The 20,299-nt window shown below is 46.7% G+C and overlaps 1 protein-coding gene across 2 annotated transcripts in view; it reads right to left on the reverse strand.

The window, feature by feature from the left end:
• The window catches only part of COL26A1 (collagen type XXVI alpha 1 chain), a 165,984-nt gene that overhangs the window by 74,959 nt on the left and 70,726 nt on the right, over positions 1–20,299 (reverse strand). The window contains exon 3 of one of the 2 annotated variants that reach the window (XM_040261834.1): positions 18,644–18,741. In XM_040261834.1, coding sequence (XP_040117768.1) covers positions 18,644–18,741 — 98 coding nt within the window. Of the gene's footprint in view, positions 1–18,643; positions 18,748–20,299 lie in introns of both variants that reach the window. The other variant, XM_040261825.1, reaches the window with a different exon arrangement.

A 20,299-nucleotide genomic window follows, 5' to 3' on the forward strand; every position in this document is an offset into this window, starting at 1 on the left:
CACCCCTCGCCAGCAGAGCAACCCCGTTTCCAGAGGAGAAACTGAGGGGCAGGTGACTTAACGAAGGTCACATACCCAGGAACAGTCTCGGCTTCTGGCCTCACACTCCCAGCTCTGTCCACACCGCCTGCCACCTCCCAGCTTCCATTCCTAGCATCCTTGGTGCTGATCAGCTGCCTTGAAGCAGAATCTGGTTGGAGCCCAGCCCCTGGCTGCAGACCTCCTCTCCCTCAAGGAGAAGAGCACCTCGGCGGGTGAGATCATACGTGGCAGTTGACGCAGGAGGACTAAGGACCCTGAGGCCCTTTCCCTCTCGGGGCTGCTTAGCATCTCTGGCAGCTGAGTGAACCCCACTTCCGTGGCCCCTGGTGCCTGGGAATCTATGGGTTAAATCTCACGCTGTGCTCAGACCTCAGTCACGTTCAAAAACAGCAAAGATTAAATCAACCTCCTCCCCCCACCTTTCTCTCTCTCACACACACACATGCACGCACACACACATAAGGCCCTAATAGAGATTTTCAGGTCCATTTCAGCCCTAAGCACCCATCTGCAGAAGGAAAAGACACCATGCTCAGTTGATGTATATTTCTGATACCTAGCACTTGGCATTGTACCCAACACTGGGCAAGTTGAGAGAACAATAATAGTAACAAGAGCCACTTATTAAGGGCTGCTTGTGCCCATTAGATACTTTTTAATTCATCTCATTTGATGTGCAATAGAATTAATAAGTCTGTAAGACAGGTGTCATTGAGCCCACTTTACAGATGAGGAAACTGAGGTTCAGAGATAGGAAGTGACTTGCCCACAGAGCGAGGTGTGGAGACAGCATTTCAGCTCCTGGCCTGGGTTGACGTCTGTGGTATTTCCACTGTACAGGAGAGTGAGAGATATGGAATCCTTCTACAGGGATAGACAGATTGTTTCATGGTGCCGGGCACCAAACCCAGACCCCCTGTCTGTGAGCTCTAACTGGGAAATGGCCACCCTGGGCAAAGCAGGACCACGGGAAGCATGGTATGTGTGTGACCAACCCTTCCTTTCCTCCAGCATGGGTGGAAAGCCATCGTCCCACACTGCCCAGGGTACCCTTGCCCTCAGCCAGCTGGCCTGGCTCACCCCACACTCCAGGGGATCATGGGTGGGCCCTTGGGGAGGTGAGACATTGTTCTCCACTCTGCTTGTCCTGTTGTAACATGACCACACTCTGCCCATGGGTTTCTGGTTACATGGGAAGGGTCCTGATGCTTTTATCACTGCAAGGCACTTCCTCACATCTGTGTGGGCTGGGGCTCTCCCCTCCCCTCCCCAGCCCAAGCCTAGGAGCTAACTCTGTTAAAATGGTTCAGAGAGAACCTTCCTGAGCTCCCAGTGGACCCCAAGCTGGCCTTTGTTGGTCACGTGGCACTGGAAGAAAAAAATTTAAATGGAGCCCATAAAGCCCCACCCACTGATTCTAGTTTGGTTCATCCACCACCGTCCCCAGGGACAGGAGAACCAGGCAGGGCAGCGAGGATGGCGGCCAGGGTGGCCTGTCTGATCTGGAGGAGGATTCAGGAAACCGAGTCTGCTCAGCAAGAGAGGCAGAGATACTGTATGATGGGAAGCTGAAAGTACACAGCAGGGCTCACTCACAGACACAGGCCCTGGATGAGACGCAGTATGTATGTATGTGCGCATGCTCAGTCACGCTGGACTCTGCGATCCCATGGACTGCAGGCCGGCTGGTTTCTCTGTCCATGGGATTCTCCAGGCACGAATGCTGGAGTGGGTTCGCAAATCCCTGCTCCAGGGTATCTTTCTGATTCAGGCATCAAACCTGAGTCTCTTGATTCTCCTGCATTGGCAGGCAGGTTCTTTATCACTGTGCCACCTGGGAAGCCTGGGGTGAGGTGCAGATGAGATATTAAAGAAGCTGCCTCTCAAGACTTCCCTGGTGGTCAGTGGTAAGACTCTGCATCCCCAGTGCAGGGGGCCCCGGTTTGACACCTGGTCAAGGAACCAGATTCCACATGCTGCAACGAAGACTCCGTGTGCCGCAACTAGGAGCTTACATGCCGAAAGCAAAGATCCTGCACGCAGGATCCTGCTGCACCAAATAAATAAATAAATATTTTAAAAGAAGAAGAAGCTATCTCTCTGAGCCCATCCACCCAGGACATGAGGACCTCGGTACCAAAAAGTAAGATGGAGAGAGGGATAGAGGAATGGATAGATACATCACCAAGCAAATTTTGGGGGTGGGCCCCATGATGGGATTAGTGTGTGCCTTTACAAGAAGAGGGGCTTCCCTGGTGGCTCAGATGGTAAAGAATCTGCCTTCAATGCAGGAATCCAGGTTCAATCCCTGGGTTGGGAAGATCCCTGGAGAAGGGAATGGCTACCCACTCCAGTATTCTTGCCTGGGAAATCCCATGGACAGAGAATCCTGGCGGGCTACAGTCCATGGGGTCGCAAAACAGGACACGACTGAGTAACTAATGAGTGAGTGAGTGAAGTCGCTCAGTCGTGTCCGACTCTTTGCGACCCCATGGACTGTAGCCTACAAGGCTCCTCTGTCCATGAAATTTTCCAGGCAAGAGTACTGGAGTGGGTTGCCATTTCCTTCTCCTGAGTAACTAATAACTTCCACCTAAAGAGACACCAGAGAGCTCTCTCCTTGTCCCTGTGTCGGACACAGCAAGGTGACCAGGAAGACAGCTTTCACTGAAAACCGAATCTGCCAGTATCTTTATCTTGGACTGCACGGCTTCCAGAACATTTGCAAAACAAATGTCTGTGGTTTAAGTCCCCTTGCTTCCCTGGTGGCTCAGACAGTAAAGAATCCGCCTGCAATGCAGGAGACCTGGGTTCAGTCCCTGGGTTGGGAAGATCCCCTGGAGAAGGGAATGGCTACCCACTCCAGTATTCTGGCCTGGAAAACTCCATGGACGGAGGAGCCAGGTGGGCTTCAGTCCATGGGGTCGCAAAGAGTCGGACCCGACTGAGAGACTTTCACTTTCACTAAGGCCCCCAGTCTGTGGAATTCTGTTACAATAGCCTGAGCTAAGCAAGCAGGTGCAATGAGCCCGTCATCGAGGACATGAGAATACACAGTGTGCTGCCACCTCGTGCAGGCAAAGTGGGTCCAGCTTACCCCCAGGACACTAGCGCAGGCCAAGGGTGGCTGCCTGGAGGACAGCCTGGCCACAGCTCACAGAACAGTGCCTGGGAGGTGGGAAGAGTGAGGCTGGAGATGCCAGGCAGGACTCCGGCATCCGCACCACCTCCTGCCACGGCTCCAGCGTGACCGGTGAGGGTTACAGCAGGCACTGAGAGCACAGGCTCCTGCACGCTCTGCCGAGTGCTTTGCACAGCTGCTCCCGCGATTCCAGGAGACTCAGCTCCCACCACCCTTTCCTCTCCAGGAAGGCTCTTAGCCTCCCATCCTGAGAGCTGGCCCCTCTTGGCCCCACCTTAGGAGCAACTGTAAGAAAATGTCCTGTCCACTCTTCAGAAGGGCTGGATCCCACCCACCTCCATTCTTTTTCGAGAAAAAAACTGAGCTGAGAATCAGGATGGCAACAGGTTTCAGCAGAGAAAGCCTAGTCCAGGGAACCCATTTCTGCCTGTCAATCCTGGTCTGTCCTTGCTGTCTGCTGAGATGTCCAGTCCACTCTTCTGGGGAAGGAGAGGATGGTAGCAGAGTCATGTCACTCCTTAAGGTCCTGGGTCACGTGGGATGCTGTCCCTGGAAGCCCCTCCTCGGCAGTAGGCTCCTGGTTGGCTTTGCTCCATCTCACTCTGCAGACGCCTGTGTTCTCCAGTCCTCAGTACATCCCGGTTCTAGGACTGTCATGATGGGTCCAGACTTCCCCCAACCCTCCCCGTTTGTCACCTGGGGTCAAGACACAGAGGCCCCCGAAGAGAACATGAGGAGCTGTTGATGACACTGCAGTCCTGGAGGTCCCAGGAAGAGAAGCAGAAGTATCTAGAAGACGAGGCTGTCGAGTTGAAAAGGCTCCCTGAATGGGGTCTGTCCAGCACCACCCACCATGACAGGCCAAGGCTTCAAGCGCAGGCACGTCCCAAACAGTCAGCTGTATAGACCTTGGTGGGTGAGACTGGGGTAGACCAGTCGCCTCTGCCAGCCACTGGCTCCACCCAGTCTGAGACAGTATCATCTGGGTGAGCTTACGGTTGATTGGCCAAGGCCCTCTTCCCCTCTCCCGGCCACAGCGTGGGTGTGATGTGCTCAGTCCCTGGGACCCTGGCCCCAGCTGGAAGGTTCTGGAAATGCTTCCCTGCAGCAGGCTGACGGCCCACCCCACTCCTCTCCAGTGCACCGGAGCTGACCCCAGCTACCCAAAGTCGAAGTATGTGACCTTGAGCCCTGGCGTGTGAACTTGGCCCCACAGAGGATCCTAACATGAAGCAGGAGGAAGAGGAAGACCAGCTCCCGGATCTGCTGAATTCATGAGACTCCTCCTCTCTTTATACTTTCCCCTCTTCTAACATCAGCACCCACCCCCACAGCCGACATCTCCCCGCCAACATGCAGGCCATGTGCTAGACAGCCCTTCCACTCCTTTCCTGAGTGCTCTGGAGAGAAGTCCACTGGCATCTCGCAGGTCGCTTAGGGGATGGACATGTTCTCCCTGGAGCCTCAGACACTAATTGAGGGACCCGGTCCTCCCCACACCCCCCAAAGGCTGTGCTTGGTGGGTGGAACGCACATCTGCTGTCCTTTGCTCAGCCCCTCCTCCTCACCCATGCACAGCCCCCTCTACCCTGACATTTCACCGCAGCGTGTTTGTGCCATTCCAGGCACATGTGGTCCGGCCCCTGGTCTCTGGGCTGGCCGATACTCACCTCTTGAGGAGGTGACTGACTACAGAGAGACAGAGCCTGACTCTCCTGGGCTCTACCAGCCTTTCCTAGATCTCAGTGGAGGCCCCCATCTCCCTCCTCGTGTTCAGCACATCAGAGGGTGTGACAGGAGAGCCTTGTCTTGCACCTGGAGCCTCCGCCCTGGAGAGACCCTGGATCCCAGTGGGAAACATCCGGGTTCCCCCAGAGGTCATGTAACTCTGGCCAGGAGAGTCTCAGAAAATTAACCAGCTTAGCAACCATCTCCGGTGGCACCACGGTGGCCCCAGCCATGCCCTGAGAAATGCCCGCGAATGAAGCAGCAGTGGCCACAGGGAGTGCTGGGAGCCCTCTGGATGTGCAGACAGCCCAGCAGCTGAGCGCTGCGCCTGTGACCTGGGCCAGCCCCCGTGCAAGCTCTTTCCAGAAAAAGAACAGGCAGGTGACATCTGTGGATATTTACAGCCCCACACAGCATGACGGGAGGTGCCGAAAGATGCTCGCCTGACAGCAAAACCCATCTCGACGGCTGGAACCACTCCAGGCTGGGACGGAGTATCAAAGGGCCCAGAATCTCATCAGTGAGGCCACGTTGTCTGTTGAGGCTGTGAGCAGGAGCAGATGCTGAACAGAACAGATTCTCAGCTCACTCTCCCCAACAGGCCAGGGTCAGAAGTCTACCAAAGATGCCAGCAAAGAAGCAGGTGTTAGAAGCGGCCCAAGCAATTCTCTCCAGCTCAGCCAGTCAGAAAGCAATGGCCCTTTATTCTTCCCATCACTTGGTCTCCTGCTCCTCCATGGGCTCCAGCAAGGCCTCACATAGACAATAACGTTTCTCTAAGCCTCAGTTAGTTGTCTCTACAATGGGGAGAATCAGCCATCCGTCATCTGAACCTCTTATCACACACCTGTGAAAACTGCCTTTATAATCTTTCATTCATTCATTCAAGAAATGTATTGGGTTCCAGCTCTTGGCCAGTGAATAGTGAAAAGATCCTCTGAGTGGTAAGTGGGGCAAAGGCTTTACCTTGCAAGTTGCCAGAAGACCCTGGAAGCAAGGAAGCTGAGGCGGGGAAGGTAGTTCTCCCAAAAGGCTTGTCCAAGAAAGGAAGCCCAAAATGGGATGGTGGCTAAAGGATGACGCAGAGTCAATAAGACTGTTTTCTCAAAGATGAGAGATGCTTTGTGTGACGATGGGAAGAAACCAGTGGGTGAGAAGATGGAGCTTATGAGGGTGAAGGGATGCTCGGGGGAGTGCAGATCTGAGAAAGTGAGATGAGCCGGACGTGGAGGGCGAGGTCATGAACTGGAGGAAGAGCCCTTCCCAATCTCTGCCCTCTGTGGGCCACACAGCACCTCTAACTTGCTTTTTGTTGCTGTTCTTTAGTCGGGTTCCACTCTTCTGTGCCCGCATGGACTGTAGTCAGCCAGGCTCCTCTGTCCATGGGGTTTCCCAGGCAAGAATACTGGAGTGGGTTGTTCTTTCCTCCTCCACGGGATCTTCCCAACCCAGGGATCGAACCAGCGTCTCCTACATTGGCAGATGGATTCTTTACCACTGAACCACCAGGGAAGTTCCTAACATGCCTTTAGCAAAGCCCTTTACTTGGCAGTATTATGATTATCTGCTCACACCTCTATCCCCGGCACCCTCCAACACACTCCTACCCCTTCTATTTAGGAGCTCCTGAGGTCTCCTTTTCATCAGTGTGACCCAAGCATCTTGCACAGCATCCAGAACCTCCAGGCTAATTTGAATATATGGTTCTACTGGCTTGTCCCCCTCCCTTTAATGGCAGCCGTGGTAGCAAGTCTCAGAAACCTCATCAGATTCACTAAGAATCATTTCCCTAAAATGCTGAGCTCTGCAGAGGAGGCTACAGCCTCCTCCCAGGAGAACTCCTTCTGGCTTTGAACACTCAGCCATTTAAAACACAAACACACTCATACACAGAGCTCTAGCCAGAGGTGAAATGTCAGCATCATCTTGGACTCAAATCAATCAGTTCAGTGCTTGGATGCACTAGCTGAGCTACCTCGCCCCAGGCCTGCCCTTGCCCATATGGAGGCCCAGAGGATTCATTTCCTGTCCTGGCCAGGACTCCAGTGCACGCACGCGCACACACACACAACACACAGGAAGTATCCCCCGGTTGAATGAAACTTATCATCTCCTGATGAGTTTGTGCAAAGCTCCTCCATGACACCAAAGCAACATGAGATCTTGCTTCTAAGACACCAGGGACCACATCACAGCAGGTATTCCATGAAGGAGCCAGGTGAGAGTCCAGCTAATCTGTCCTTTGTGGTGGGGAAACTTTGAGTGTGATTTCCCAATACCTTAAAGGTCGCCGGTAATTTAGAATAAGGAGCATTTAATCAGGAGCAAGAGATTCAGGTTTCAGCTCTGCATCAGCAATTTCTCAGCTGGATGACCTTGGCCAAGTTCCTGGTTCACAGGCATCTGTCTTCTTCACATGTCCTCACATGGCAGAAAGGATGAGGGAGCTCTCTGGAGTCTCTTATAAGGTCTCTAATCCCATTCACAGGGCATCCCAGGTGGCTCAGCAGTAAAGAATACTCCTACCAATGCAGGAGACATGGGTTCGATCCCTGGGTCAGGAAGATCCCCTGGAAAACGAAATGGCAACCCACTCCGTATTCTTGCTTGGGAAATCCCATGGACAGAGGAGCCTGGTGAGCTACAGTCTGTGGGGTTGCAAAAGAGTCAGGCACAACTTAGCAACTCAACAACCAACAACAATCCCATTCATAAGAGCTCCACCTTCATGACCTAATTACCTCCCATGCTAAGTTGCTTCAGTGGTGTCTGACTTTCTGCAACCCTATAGACTGAAGCCCACCAGGCTTCTCTCAATTACCTTCCAAAGGCCCCTAATATACCTATATCTTGAGGAATAGATTTCAACATATACGTCTGGGCGGTGGACATAGATAGTCTGTAGCAGCATCTGTACTGCGGAAATATAAAATAACGTGACTGAAAGACCTCCTGAAAGTACAAAATTTCAGACGTGAGGAATACCGACATAATTATATGATGTTGATAAAGGTGTTAGTATCATCTCTGCTGCCAGCCAGCTGAACTCACTGAAGGGACATCTGCTGGCAGAAGGTGGCTGAAGGAACACTTTCAAATGTAGCTCTAGTGATGAAGTAGTGGTCCTCTGTCCCAGGATTAAAGCCGACTCTGATCAGCACCGGCAGCAATTGTATTCCAGGTACAGTCAGTCAACAGCCTTCACAGATACTAAGTACCAGCACTGTGTCAGGTACCAAATTGGGAAGTCAGTCATGACAACACTCTATCCTCCAGAATTTCTCAACCTGCCCACAACACTGTAACAAGCGACCTTTCTAGGGACTTGTTTGGCAGTATGATTCATAATCCTTGATGTGGTGTATATGCTCCTTGACCCAATAATTCTGCTTAGGAATTTATTCTAAGGAAATCACTAAAGGTGTGGACAAAGATCTAACTAAAAAGATGGTCACAAAGTTCGAGTGCCAGTAGGATGGAGTAGCTTGTGTCAGACTAATTCCACTTAAGATAAAAATAACAAACTCTAGATAAAATTTTTAAACAACTATTTGAAGGCACTAAAGAATAACAAAAAGCCAGCAGAAACTGGTGGGAATTCAAAACTTACAAAAAAAAAGAGAATAGCACTGAGTGAATACCACATTACATGGCTTTTCCCTCAAGGGCATACCCCAGTTCAGGCAATGCAGGGTTGGCCAGAATGCAAATCAAAAACTGCAGTTGTTTAGTCTTAAGGCTGCCAGAGAACCTGGAAACTGGGGAAAGAAATCTAATTAGAGAAGAACAACATGGAGCTGAGAGCCTTAAACTCTGTGTACAAACTACCCTGAAATCCTTGGCTGACCCCTGAACTGTGCATGTACAGGGGAGATTCCAATGAGCTTAGCAGAGAACAACAGTGGGGAAGCTACAAAAGCTGAGCAGATGTATCAGCTGCTGTCTAATAAAAGGAAGATGACCTAGAGCTTGAGTCTCTCCAAGTTAGGGGGCTTAATAAACACCTTAGTTAGGTGTTTATTATTATAGTGTGCCTTTGAAACCACAGAAAGGCTACGCCTTAGGTAAAAAAGCTGTATCCCAGGTCTAAGAGCTTTACATATCCACCCCAATAAAGTATAAAAACCAAGCCTTCACAAAAGTACAGTGATTTAACTGTTTGCTACACAAAAGTCAACACTCTCCCCCAAAATCTGAATCTCTGCAGCATATCGTTTAAAGTGTCCAGTAGACAAGCAAAAGCTATTATCACGGAAGGAAGGAAGGGGAATGAAAGAGAGAGATAGAGAAAGAAGTAAATGCTACCCAAGTCAAAAGTGTCAATACAAACAAACCATATGATGACCCAGATGTTGGAAATTGAAGACAGGACTTAAAAGCAACTATTACACACACATTCTTGGATACAAAAATAAGTTATGGTCACAATGAGTGAACAGATGGGGAAAGCTTATCAGGGAAATATAAACAAAACAAAAAACCACACAAATATACCCACATGGAAATTTCAGAACTGAAAAGTATAATATCTGAAGTGAAAATTTCACTGGAGGGCTTGGCAGCAGCTTGTAAAGTCATAAGAGTCGATGAACTGGATGACAGATCAATAGAAATTATCCGACCTGAAGAAAGGAGGGGAGAAAACAGAGCCTCAATGACAATTTCAAGCAATCTAACATGGATGCAAATGGAATCTTAAGAGGAGGGGAGAGAATAAGGCAGAAAAATACATTTGAAGAAATAATGGACAAGATTTTCCACATATGCTCAAAAACACTCTCACAGATCCAAGAGGTTCAAAGAAACCCAAGCAAGATTTTTAAAATCTCACTTGGTAACATCATAGTCAAACTGCTGAAAGGCAAAGATAAAGAAAAATCTTAAAAACAACCGAAGGACACATTCTTAGTGGGGAAACAACATGATAACAGCAGACTTCTCACCTGAAATAATGGATGCAGAAAGACAATAGAATGACCAAGCTGTTTAAAATAACAGAAAGAAAAAAGAAAAATCAATCCACAGTTATAAACTCAATAAAAATATTCAAAAAGTTAATGGAAAATGAAGTATTGTAGATAAAGTGGAGAAACTACAGCCCTTGTACAATGCAGGTGGAAATGTGAAATGATGCAGCCACTATAAAAACAGCCTTACAGTCCCTCAGCTAGTTAAACAGAAAATTACCATGTGGCTCAGAAACCCCAACCCTAAGTATACATCAAAAAGAATCGAAAACAGGTGTTCAAACAAAAACTTGTATGTGAATGTGCATAGCAGCACTAATCACAATAGTCGAAAGGTGGAAACAGTCCAAATTGTCCATCAACTGATGGATGAGTAAACAAAAGTAGTGTATCCATCTAATGGAATATTATTCATTATTCAGATACATGCCATGACTTGGATGAAGCTTCAAAACATTATGTTAAGTAAAAGAAGCCAGACACAAAGGCCTCATATTGAATGATTCCACTTATATGAAATATCTAGAATAGGTAAATCAGTAGAGACAGAAAGCAGATTCGTGGTTGCCAAGCGCTAAGGGAAGGAGAGAATGAGGAATGACTGCTTAATGGGTATAGGGTTTCCCTTTGGGGTGATAAAAAATTCTGGAATTAGATAGCATGATGGTGGCAAAACACTGTGAATATATTTAATACCACTGAATCACATGCTTTAAAATGGCTGAAATGGTAAATTTTATGTTAAGTCATTGACTCAATGGACATGAATCTGAGCAAACTCTGGGAGATGGTCGAGGACAGAGGAACCTGGCATGCTACAGGCGATGGGGTCACAAAGAATTGAACATGGCTTAGCAACTGAATGACAAATGTATGTTTCTATAGATACAAATATCTATAGATTTACAGACAGATAGATGATAGATAGATAAACATTAACACAAAGTAGATACTAAAAAATTCTTTTTGAGTTCAGCGAATTCACTATAAGTAGATCTGTACTATAAGTAATGCTGGCGCTGAGGAAAAGGGATTCTAGAAGAAAGGTCAGAGCTCCAGGAAGAAAGAAAGATCACGGAAATGATAACTACAGAATAAAGGGAAGACTGTCTTTCCTTCTCTTCACTTCTTAAATAGTCATCTGACTGTCAATGCAAAAAGTATAATGTTGAATTGTAAAATTTCTAACACATTCATATTTAAAGCATATGACAACAATAGCACAAAGAATGGAGGGAGTAGATAAATGAACTGTTAAAATGTTCTTTCATTTTACATGGAAGAGTCCCATATTTAAGTTTGCTATGATAAGTTAAGGATACAGATTGTAACCCTTTGGAGTACTAGTATATCATATGGAGAAGTATAACTAAAAGGCCAATAAAGGAAAATATGTAACTTCTGATTTCAGTCGTGATAGACTAAGTCATATTGAACTTGCCCTCCCATCATAAACAACTAGAAAATGAGATGAAATTTATGAAACGAATGTTTACAGACATTGAACCATGTGGAGCAGTGATTCCTGAGAGAAGGAAAACAAACAGGGTGTTTCCTGGAAGCACTCTCCAGACTGGGGCACGTGGTGGTGGCACCAAGCAGAACACAGCCATCTGTCTGAAGGAAGACAGAGAAATCAGAGTACAGGGAGGCTAAGGCAAATTTGGTGGGCAGAATACCAGAGAAGAGAATTACATAGAAAATTATTCATTCATGGGGTCAAAAGTTATTGAACTGTATACTTCTGGTGTATGTAAATTAAATACATGCAATGAGTTGTATGTAAATTACACTTCTATAAAGATTAAAAATGTGCAAATAATTATTAACATTAAGAAATAGAAAACATGTGTGGCCCTATATAGATGAAAGAGAATGAATTTGTTATCAAAAATTTCCCCACAAATAAAACTACAGGTCCAGATGGTTTCCCTGTGATTTCAAAGTTTTAATTAAACACTTAAAGAAAAAGCAATACAATCTTCAAAAAAAAAAGAGTTTTCAGAAAACAGAGGAGGAAAAATTTCCCAGTTCTTTTTATGAGAACAGCTTAACCCACATAATTAAAAACTGATAGATAGTAGAAGGAAAGAAAACTACAGATAGACATCAAACACGGAAATATAAAAAAGAATAAAGTATCCAAATGAACTTCATTCCAGTAATAATAAGGCTACTCCCAGGAACAAAGATTGGTTTAGTATTCCAAATCAATCAATGAGTTGCATTAACATAACAAAGGATAAAAGTATTATTACTTGAATATAGATGCAGAAAAAGCATTTGATAAGATTTAGCACCTATTCCTATTCCTGATGAATACTCTCAACCAACTTAGAAGTGACTGTCCTCATCTGATAAATAGCACACATAGAAAGTGTTAGTCGCTCAGTCGTGTCCAACTCTTTGTGACCCCATGGATAGCAAGCCAGGCTCCTCCATCCATGGAAGTCTCCAGGCAAGAGTACTAGAGTGTGTTGCCATTTCCTTCGCCAATACAAAGAAAACCTACTGCTAATAACATATTTAATAATAAATTTTGAAATATTGAGAACTTCTCCCCTATGATCAGGAACAAGTGTATCTGTTCTCACAACTTCTATTAAACATTTTACTAGACATTCTAGTCAGTCCAATAAGGCAAGAAAAAGAAATTAAAAGCAAAATATTTGAAAAGAAAAAGCAAAAATGTTTTTAGTCACAGAAAACATGATAGTTTATGTAGAAAATCCAAACAAATCAATATATAAGCTATAATCAATATATAAGAATTAAAAAATGGATTTAGCATGGGTTTCAGACACAAAGTCAATAATCAAAAATCAAATATATTTCTATATACTATCAGCAAAATAATTATAACATGAAAACTTTAATCCCACTTTCTAGAAGCACCAAAAAAAAAAAAGAAATATAAATACATCTAATAAAAGATAAGAAAGCTGTCTACTGTGAAAACTACAAAATATTGCTGAGAAAAATTAAAGCCTTATATAAATGCAGAGCAATATCATGTTCATGAATCAGAAGATTCACCATTGAGATCCATTCTCCCCAAACTGGGTCTGCATATTCATCACAATCCTAATCTCAACCCAATAGACATTTTTGTAGACGTTAATAAATGGACTGTAAAATTTTTATGGAAATGCAAAAGAACTAGAGAGGTCAAACCAGACTTTAAAAAGAAGAAAACTAGATTTACATATCATTCCATCCTTACTAGAACAGTTCAAGTGAAAAAAACTAACAACACCAAATATTGGTGAGAATGGGGAACAGCTGGAACACACTCTGCTCGTGGGAGTACAAAATGTTAACACTTCTTTGGAAACAGTTTGGCTGGGTTTATTATTATTATTAAACAATTCAAAAATGAGCAAAAGTCTTGAACAGACACAAAAGAAGATATAAGAATGGTTAGTAAGCACTCAGATAGGCATACAGAAAGATGCTCAACATCTTAAGTCAACAGGTGAGAGCCAATTAGAAAGCATGTCATACCCATTGCTGCTGCGGCTTAGTCGCTTCAGTCACGTCCGACTCCGTGTGAACACATGGACTGCAGCCCGCCAGGCTCCTCTGTCCGTGGGGATTCTCCAGGCAAGAATACTGGAGTGGGTTGCCATGCCCTCCTCCAGGGGATCTTCCCAACCCAGCAATAGAACCAGGGTCTCCTGCATTGTAGGTAGATTCTTTACCAGCTGAGCTACCAGGGAAGTCTCACTTCATACCCACTACAATGGCTACAATTAAATGCAGACAACACCAACTGTTGACAAGGATGTGGAGCAATTAGAAAGTACTTTGCTGATAAGAGTGTAACATGGTAAAACCACTTTAGAAAACAGTTTGACTCTTAAAAAGTTAAACATACATCACAACCTAGCAATTCTACTTCTAGGGATTTACCCAAGGGAAATAAAAACAGACATGTTGATAGAAAGACATAAACAAGACTGTTCACAGAAGCTTTCTTCATAAAGGCAAAAACTATAAACAACGCAAACATCTATCCACAGGAAAACGGGTGAATAAAACTGGTTATTTTTACAATTGGATGGGCTTCCCAGGTGGCAGTACTGGTAAAGAATCTGCCTGCCAGTGCAGGAGACATAAGAGACGTGGGTTCGATACCTGGGTCAGAAAGATCCCCTGGAGAAGGGAATGGCAACCCACTCCAGTATTCTTGCCTGGAGAATCCCATGGTCAGAGGAGCCTGATGGGCTACCATTCACAGGGTTACAAAGAGTCGGACATGACTGAAGCGACTTAGCACATACGTATGCATACAATGGAACAATTCTCAGTAACAAAGAAACTACTGATACACATATAAGGACATGAATAAATCTCAAAAACATCCTAAGTGAAAGAAAGCACGCACAAAAGAGTATATACTGTATGACTCCTTTTACGTGAAGTTCAAGCATGGATAAAACTGATCTATGATGTTAGAAATCAGAATGCAGGTTGTTAAGGGGTAGGGATTTTCTGTGAGGTGACATATGCATGTATCAAAATTCACCAAATTGTACACTTAAAATGGGTGTCCGCTGGTATATGTAAATTTTTTGTCAGTTAAAGAAAGACGTTTGCACCAAGATTATTAAAAATTTTTTAAGGGAAACAAGTTAAATATTTTCTAGTAGGGGGTTAGTTAATAAAGTGTGTACCCAAATTCCACAGCCATTGAAAATGATACTAGAGAAAGCAATCTATTGACAAGGAGAGGTGTTCATGACAGTCAACGTGAAAAAGAAAGTTATTGAATGGTGTGCAGAGTGTAAGAGACACGAAAGCACAAAGGAAGGTCTGTGGCTCTCCCCTGGCGGTCCAGTGGCTGAGATCCGCCTTCCAATGCAGGGGGTGTGGGACCCAGGGTGTTCCCCTGGTCAGGGAACTAAGATCTCACAAGCCACTGGGCAGCTAAGCCCACACCACAACTAGAGAGCCCTGCTCTGCAATAAGAGAAGTCTGTCTGCCACAAAGAGAGAAAGCCTGCGTGCCACAGCACAGACCCAGTGCAGCCCTTCCCCAACTAGATAAAGGGTCTGGGGGTTTTTCTTCAAAGTGAGACCGGAGGTGACCCTGAGAGGTAAAATTCTGGATGTTTTCACTTTTCTACACCCAACACGTACTTGCTTGTGCAATAAGGAAAAAAATATTTCTAGATAGATGCAGATATTACAGTTAATTCTCCTTATTCAGGGTAGCCACATTTCATCAAGTCCCCAGGAGAATCCTGAATCAGTGACTATTGAACCATCGCTTGTAGGGGAAATACAGGATTAGATTCCTGTGAGTATCAGGTCACAGCAACTGATCAATACAATCAATACATAACCTTGTTTTATGTGGGCTTCCATCTAAGGACATCTTATTGAATATACATTGTAGATTCATTAACATTTAACCCACAGCCAATAGCAGCCCTATATACTCAGGCCAAACAAAGCTTACTTAACACACGTTATTTTCTCAGGAAGTCACATCAGAGTCTTTTTGCACTAAGAGCATTGGCCGGCGCTATGCTTGAGGATATTTTAGACCAGGATATCACTGCCCCCGCCAAAAAAAAAAAAGAAAAGCACAAAAATGCGAAAAACACGGCACTAAACAGACTGTGAAAAGGATGCTTGTTTGCATGAGAACTGAAACCAGGAAGCAGGGGGCCATCTGGTTCAACCTCCTAACATGGGAACACACAGGAGGCGACTCAAATTTTTTTATCACTCTGCACACAGCTCTGAATAGCCACAAAAATGCTTCAGGTATTAATTTGGGTTACAAATAAATTTTAGTAAAATTCACAAATGCAGAATCCTCAGATAATTAGGATGGGGGACTTCCCTCGTGGTCTGGGTGGCTAAGGCTCCATGCTCCCAAAGAAGGGGGCCTGGGTTCAATTCTTGGTAAGGGAACTAGATCCCACATGCCACAAGTGAGAGTCTGCATGCTCCAACTAAAGATCCTGCATGCTGAAACTAAGATCCGGCACAGGCAAATAATTAAATAAAAACATATTTTTTAAATGATTAGGATAGACGGTATATAGACGTGAGGCTTCCCTGATGGTTCAGTTGGTAAAGACTCTGCCTGCAATGCAGGAGACGCGTCTATGAAGGAGAGCATTCCCAAGCCTCGGGCTAGCACTCCTGGGGCATCCAGGGAGGAAATAGAAGGGGAGACGGTGCAGAGGGAAACAGGTCCAGAGACAGGCTATCTGGGAGGTGGGAACCACCTACCCAGGCAATCCCAGCCCAAGTCGTAAAACCAGAGACCTGACAACTTGGAAGGAAGGCCAGACACATCAGAAAAAAAAAAAAAAAAAAGGCACTTCTCCTGGGGAATCTCATCTGAGGCAAAGTGAAACCACAGAGGAGGGCACCTCTGACCTGCGAGCTTTCCAGAGAGGTTGGCCTGGGAACCGAGTGGGAGTTCACAGTCCAGGCCCCTCCACAACCATCTCAGGAATGTGTCTGAAGTCACAGACACCGCTCTGACTTCACCTTCTGACATTATGGGTTTATCCTTGGGAATGTAAAGTCGTTACCAAGGCTTCCAGAAGCCAGTCCCAACCTCAGCCGAGGGCCTCCTGCTCCCAGGAATCCCTCGAGCCCATAGGATTCCCAGGACCCTCATGCTCACAGCTGGATAGGGACCGCTCAACCCCAAGTCTCCCTGAAAGAGGCAAACCTCATCCCAAGCCCTAAGATGCACACACGTCCTCATCGAGGCGGGCAAGTCTGGAAGATCCTTCCAGAGGGGAGGGCTGGCAGAGGCTCTGAGGCTGAGTGTCTTGTGATGTGCTGACACCTCTCACTAATTAGCCCAGGACGCCCAGATGTTTCTGGTGAGTGTGCTGATAACCCACATCAGTGCGGTTGACCAGGGATGACCTTTCTTCTGGAGGGGAGGTACCACGCACTCTCAAGGGCAGGTACCTCTGGGGGCATTTGACCAGGTCAGAGTTACCCCATCTCCTCTCCCAGGAAGGGTGTGCCTCCGGTCCTGCTTGAACCTACTGCTGTCCTGGTGGGCAGAACCTCCCTGAGAACAGAGCTTGACCCCCAAACACCCCTGGCCTGATGCTGCTTGCCAAATGCTGTGCTTTGTCTGTGCAGTCTACAAGAATTACCCAAAACACGTGTGTGGGCCCAAAAGGTGATGGCCCAACCTTTCAATGTCATGGAGCCCACTTCAGGGCATGGGTTATCCTGGGAGAAGGTCATCTTGTTTCCTTGCCATTCATCACAGGTTACAGCTCAGGTTCTGTGAAGTTGGAGGTTAACTTGTACAAAACTGCAGAGATGTAAATAATTTCTCGGTAGAGAGGGCAACCCCAAAGGTTTTGTTTTTATTGTTCTGTAGGATCTAACTTGGGCTTCCCAGATGGCTTGGTGGTAAAGAACCCACTTGCCAGTGGAGAGAGACAGAGGAACTTGGCAAGCTACAGTCCATGGGGTCACAAAGAGTCAGACACGACTTAGCGACTAAACAACAGCAAATAGTATTTTAACATACATATAACTAAAATCAGGCTTCCCGGTGGCTCAGTGGGTAAAGAATCCACCTACAATGCAAGAGATGCAAGAGACTCGGGTTCAATCCCTGGGTCAGGAAGATCCCCTGGAGGAGGGCATGGCCATCCACTTCAGTATTCTTGCCTAGAGAACACCCAGGGACAGAGAAGCCGGGCGGGCTACAGTCCACAGGGCCACAAAGAGCCAGACATGACTGGGGGGACTGTCATACACACATAACTAAAATCAGCAAGTCAGGGAATAAAAAAAAAGAAGAGGAAGGATCATGTTGTCAGAAAGTCAAGGTTGAGGACAGCTACTGTTTCCAAATACAAAACCGACTCCTGAGCTGGGACGGCCCAGCTCTTCTGGAGAACCGGGTGAGCTGCAAACCTGTTTGTTCATCAGGCTGGACGTGAGCGGGGTAGCAGTGGGCTCTGACATCCCCTCTGATTCCCGCCTGAGCGCAGCTTTCTGGCCCCTTTGGGCTGCAGAGCCAGACTGAGCCCAGGGCCCGGGGCTCGGAAGGGATACCTGGCCCTGGGCCTCGCCCTCTCTCTGAGCACCAACTGGGCAGAGGAGCTGCCGGGGTGAGGCCCTCATGCTCCTTCCACCTACCAGGCCCATCTGCCTTATCCTACAACAGGTGCGGCTTCAAGGCTCACAGGTCCTCATCTGCATCTACTCAGAGCCCACATACCCAGCTCTGCCTGCCCCAGCTCCTGTGTGAGTCGGAGCCAGAGCAGAAGAAATAGGCTGTGCGTTGAATCTCCTCCCCAGGCCGGGGCTTATGATTCTCCTCCAGGCCTGGCCTGAGCAGTGCACACACGGACCCCACCTCGGTGCCCCCCAGGCAGGGTGTCAGGCTCACCCCAGCTGGCCAGTCCTGAGCATTTAGTTCAGAGATGCTTGGGAGAAAGAAAGAATGTGAAAAAGAGAGGAACGCTTCCCAGAAAGAGGGCAGGCGGGAGAGGAGCGTCCAGAGACTCTGAGGACCGGCCTGGCCAGCAGCCATCCCCTGACCCCCTTATTTAAAATTAATAAAATGATAAACACAGTTACAGGTAAATGACAATTCAGTACATTTATCTGGATAATATAAAAATTTACATATTCACAAGCACATAGCTCCTTCATCAACATTGATCATTTTAGTCCGTGTAGTCAAAGTCTTCTGGCATCCCAGAATTTTTATCGATTTTATTTTCTCCAAACCCAAATTTTCCCCAGAGACTCACCCTCATCACAGTTGCTCCCGGTAAAGCCAGGGCAGCACCTCCATTCCAGCGCCGTCACCGTGCGGTAGGACACTCTGTATGTGGGTCTGATCAGAGTCCTGTAACTAACACAAGGGCAGCATCAGGACAGTGTGAGGGCCTCCCTCCGCCCACCGCAGACCCTACTCCTGCAGAGACCACCCAGCCCAACCAGACACAGAAACACAAATATCATATGATATCGCTTTTATATGGAATCTAACAAAAATGAACTTATTTATAAAACAGAAACAGACCCCACACGCATAGCAACTAAATTTATGGTTGGCTCAGATGGTAAAGAATCTGCCTGAAATGTGGGAGACCCAGGTTCGATCCCTGGGTTGGGAAGATCCCCTGGAGAAGGATCTGGCAACCCCTCCAGTATTCTTGCCTGGAGAATCCCATGGACAGAGGAACCTGGTGGGCTACAGTCCACGGGGTCACAAAGAGTTGGACACAACAAAGCAACTAAAACACACACACACACACAAAGGGGATGGGGGGATAAATTAGGAGTTTAGGATTAACAGATACACACTACTACAAATAAAATAGATAACCAACAAGGAGCTACCGCATAGCACAGGGAACTACACTCAATATTTTGTAATAACTTCTAAGGGAAAAGAATCTGGAAGAGAATATATGTACGGGCTTCCCAAGTAGCACAGCAGTAAAGACTTCGCCTGGCAATGGAGGAGACAAAGGAGACAGGGGGTTCAATCCGTGGGTTGGGAAGATCCCACAGAGCAGGAAATGGCAATCCACACCAGTATTCCCGCCTGGGAAATCCTATGGACAAAGAAGCCTTGCGGGCTACAATGGGATTGCAGAGTCGGACACAACTGAGCACCCTCACGTACGTATAAAGCTGAATCACTTTGCTGCACACCTGAAGCTAACAGTGTAATTTACGCACTGGAAATCAACTATAATTTAAAAAAGGAAAACATACATATGACTGATTTGCACAAGGGGCAAAAGTCCAGCTTTATGATTCAATTTCCATCCCGGCTTGATCAAGTCTGCACAGCTTCCTCTTGAAAGCAAAACTGCGTGACTTCACAGAACTTGCATCTGCTGACACCAAGCAACTTAATCATGAATGGGAAAATTATGAATTAATTGAGAGCAGCAGGCATGATGTTTTTAGGCACACTGTTGACAGGAAAACACATAAGTCAAGTTTCGAATTTCAGAAATAGTGCGCTAAATCTGAAAAATCCTGTTACACAAATTTTTCTTTGAAAAAAAAAATAAATCCTCTCCCTGGTGTTTCATAAACATTCCAGCAAAGGCCCTTCCCCCTGGATCTCTAAGCTGGGGATAGGGGAGGAGGAAGTGTTGGCAGGGCGCAGCCAGGCAGGGGCTGGAACCTTCGAAGTGAGGGGACGGGAGTCTGCAGGGAGAGGTGCCCAGGGGCAAACCCAGGCCTTGGGGACTCTCAGATCCATGGCAGGAAGATCTCAGGAAGCAGCTGGTATAGGCCACTGGGGTAGGGGGTGGGAGGGCAGAGGACCAGTCAATGTCACCCCTCCTCGCAGCAAGGGACCTGATGAGACACAGAGGGGTAGGTGAGCCTGGGTCCAAGGAGTCCAAATAGACTGTCTGCATAAGAAATATGGTATCACTGCC

The sequence above is a fragment of the Oryx dammah genome, unplaced genomic scaffold (genome assembly GCF_014754425.2).
Source record: "Oryx dammah isolate SB20612 unplaced genomic scaffold, SCBI_Odam_1.1 HiC_scaffold_2, whole genome shotgun sequence".
NCBI lineage: Eukaryota > Metazoa > Chordata > Mammalia > Artiodactyla > Bovidae > Oryx > Oryx dammah.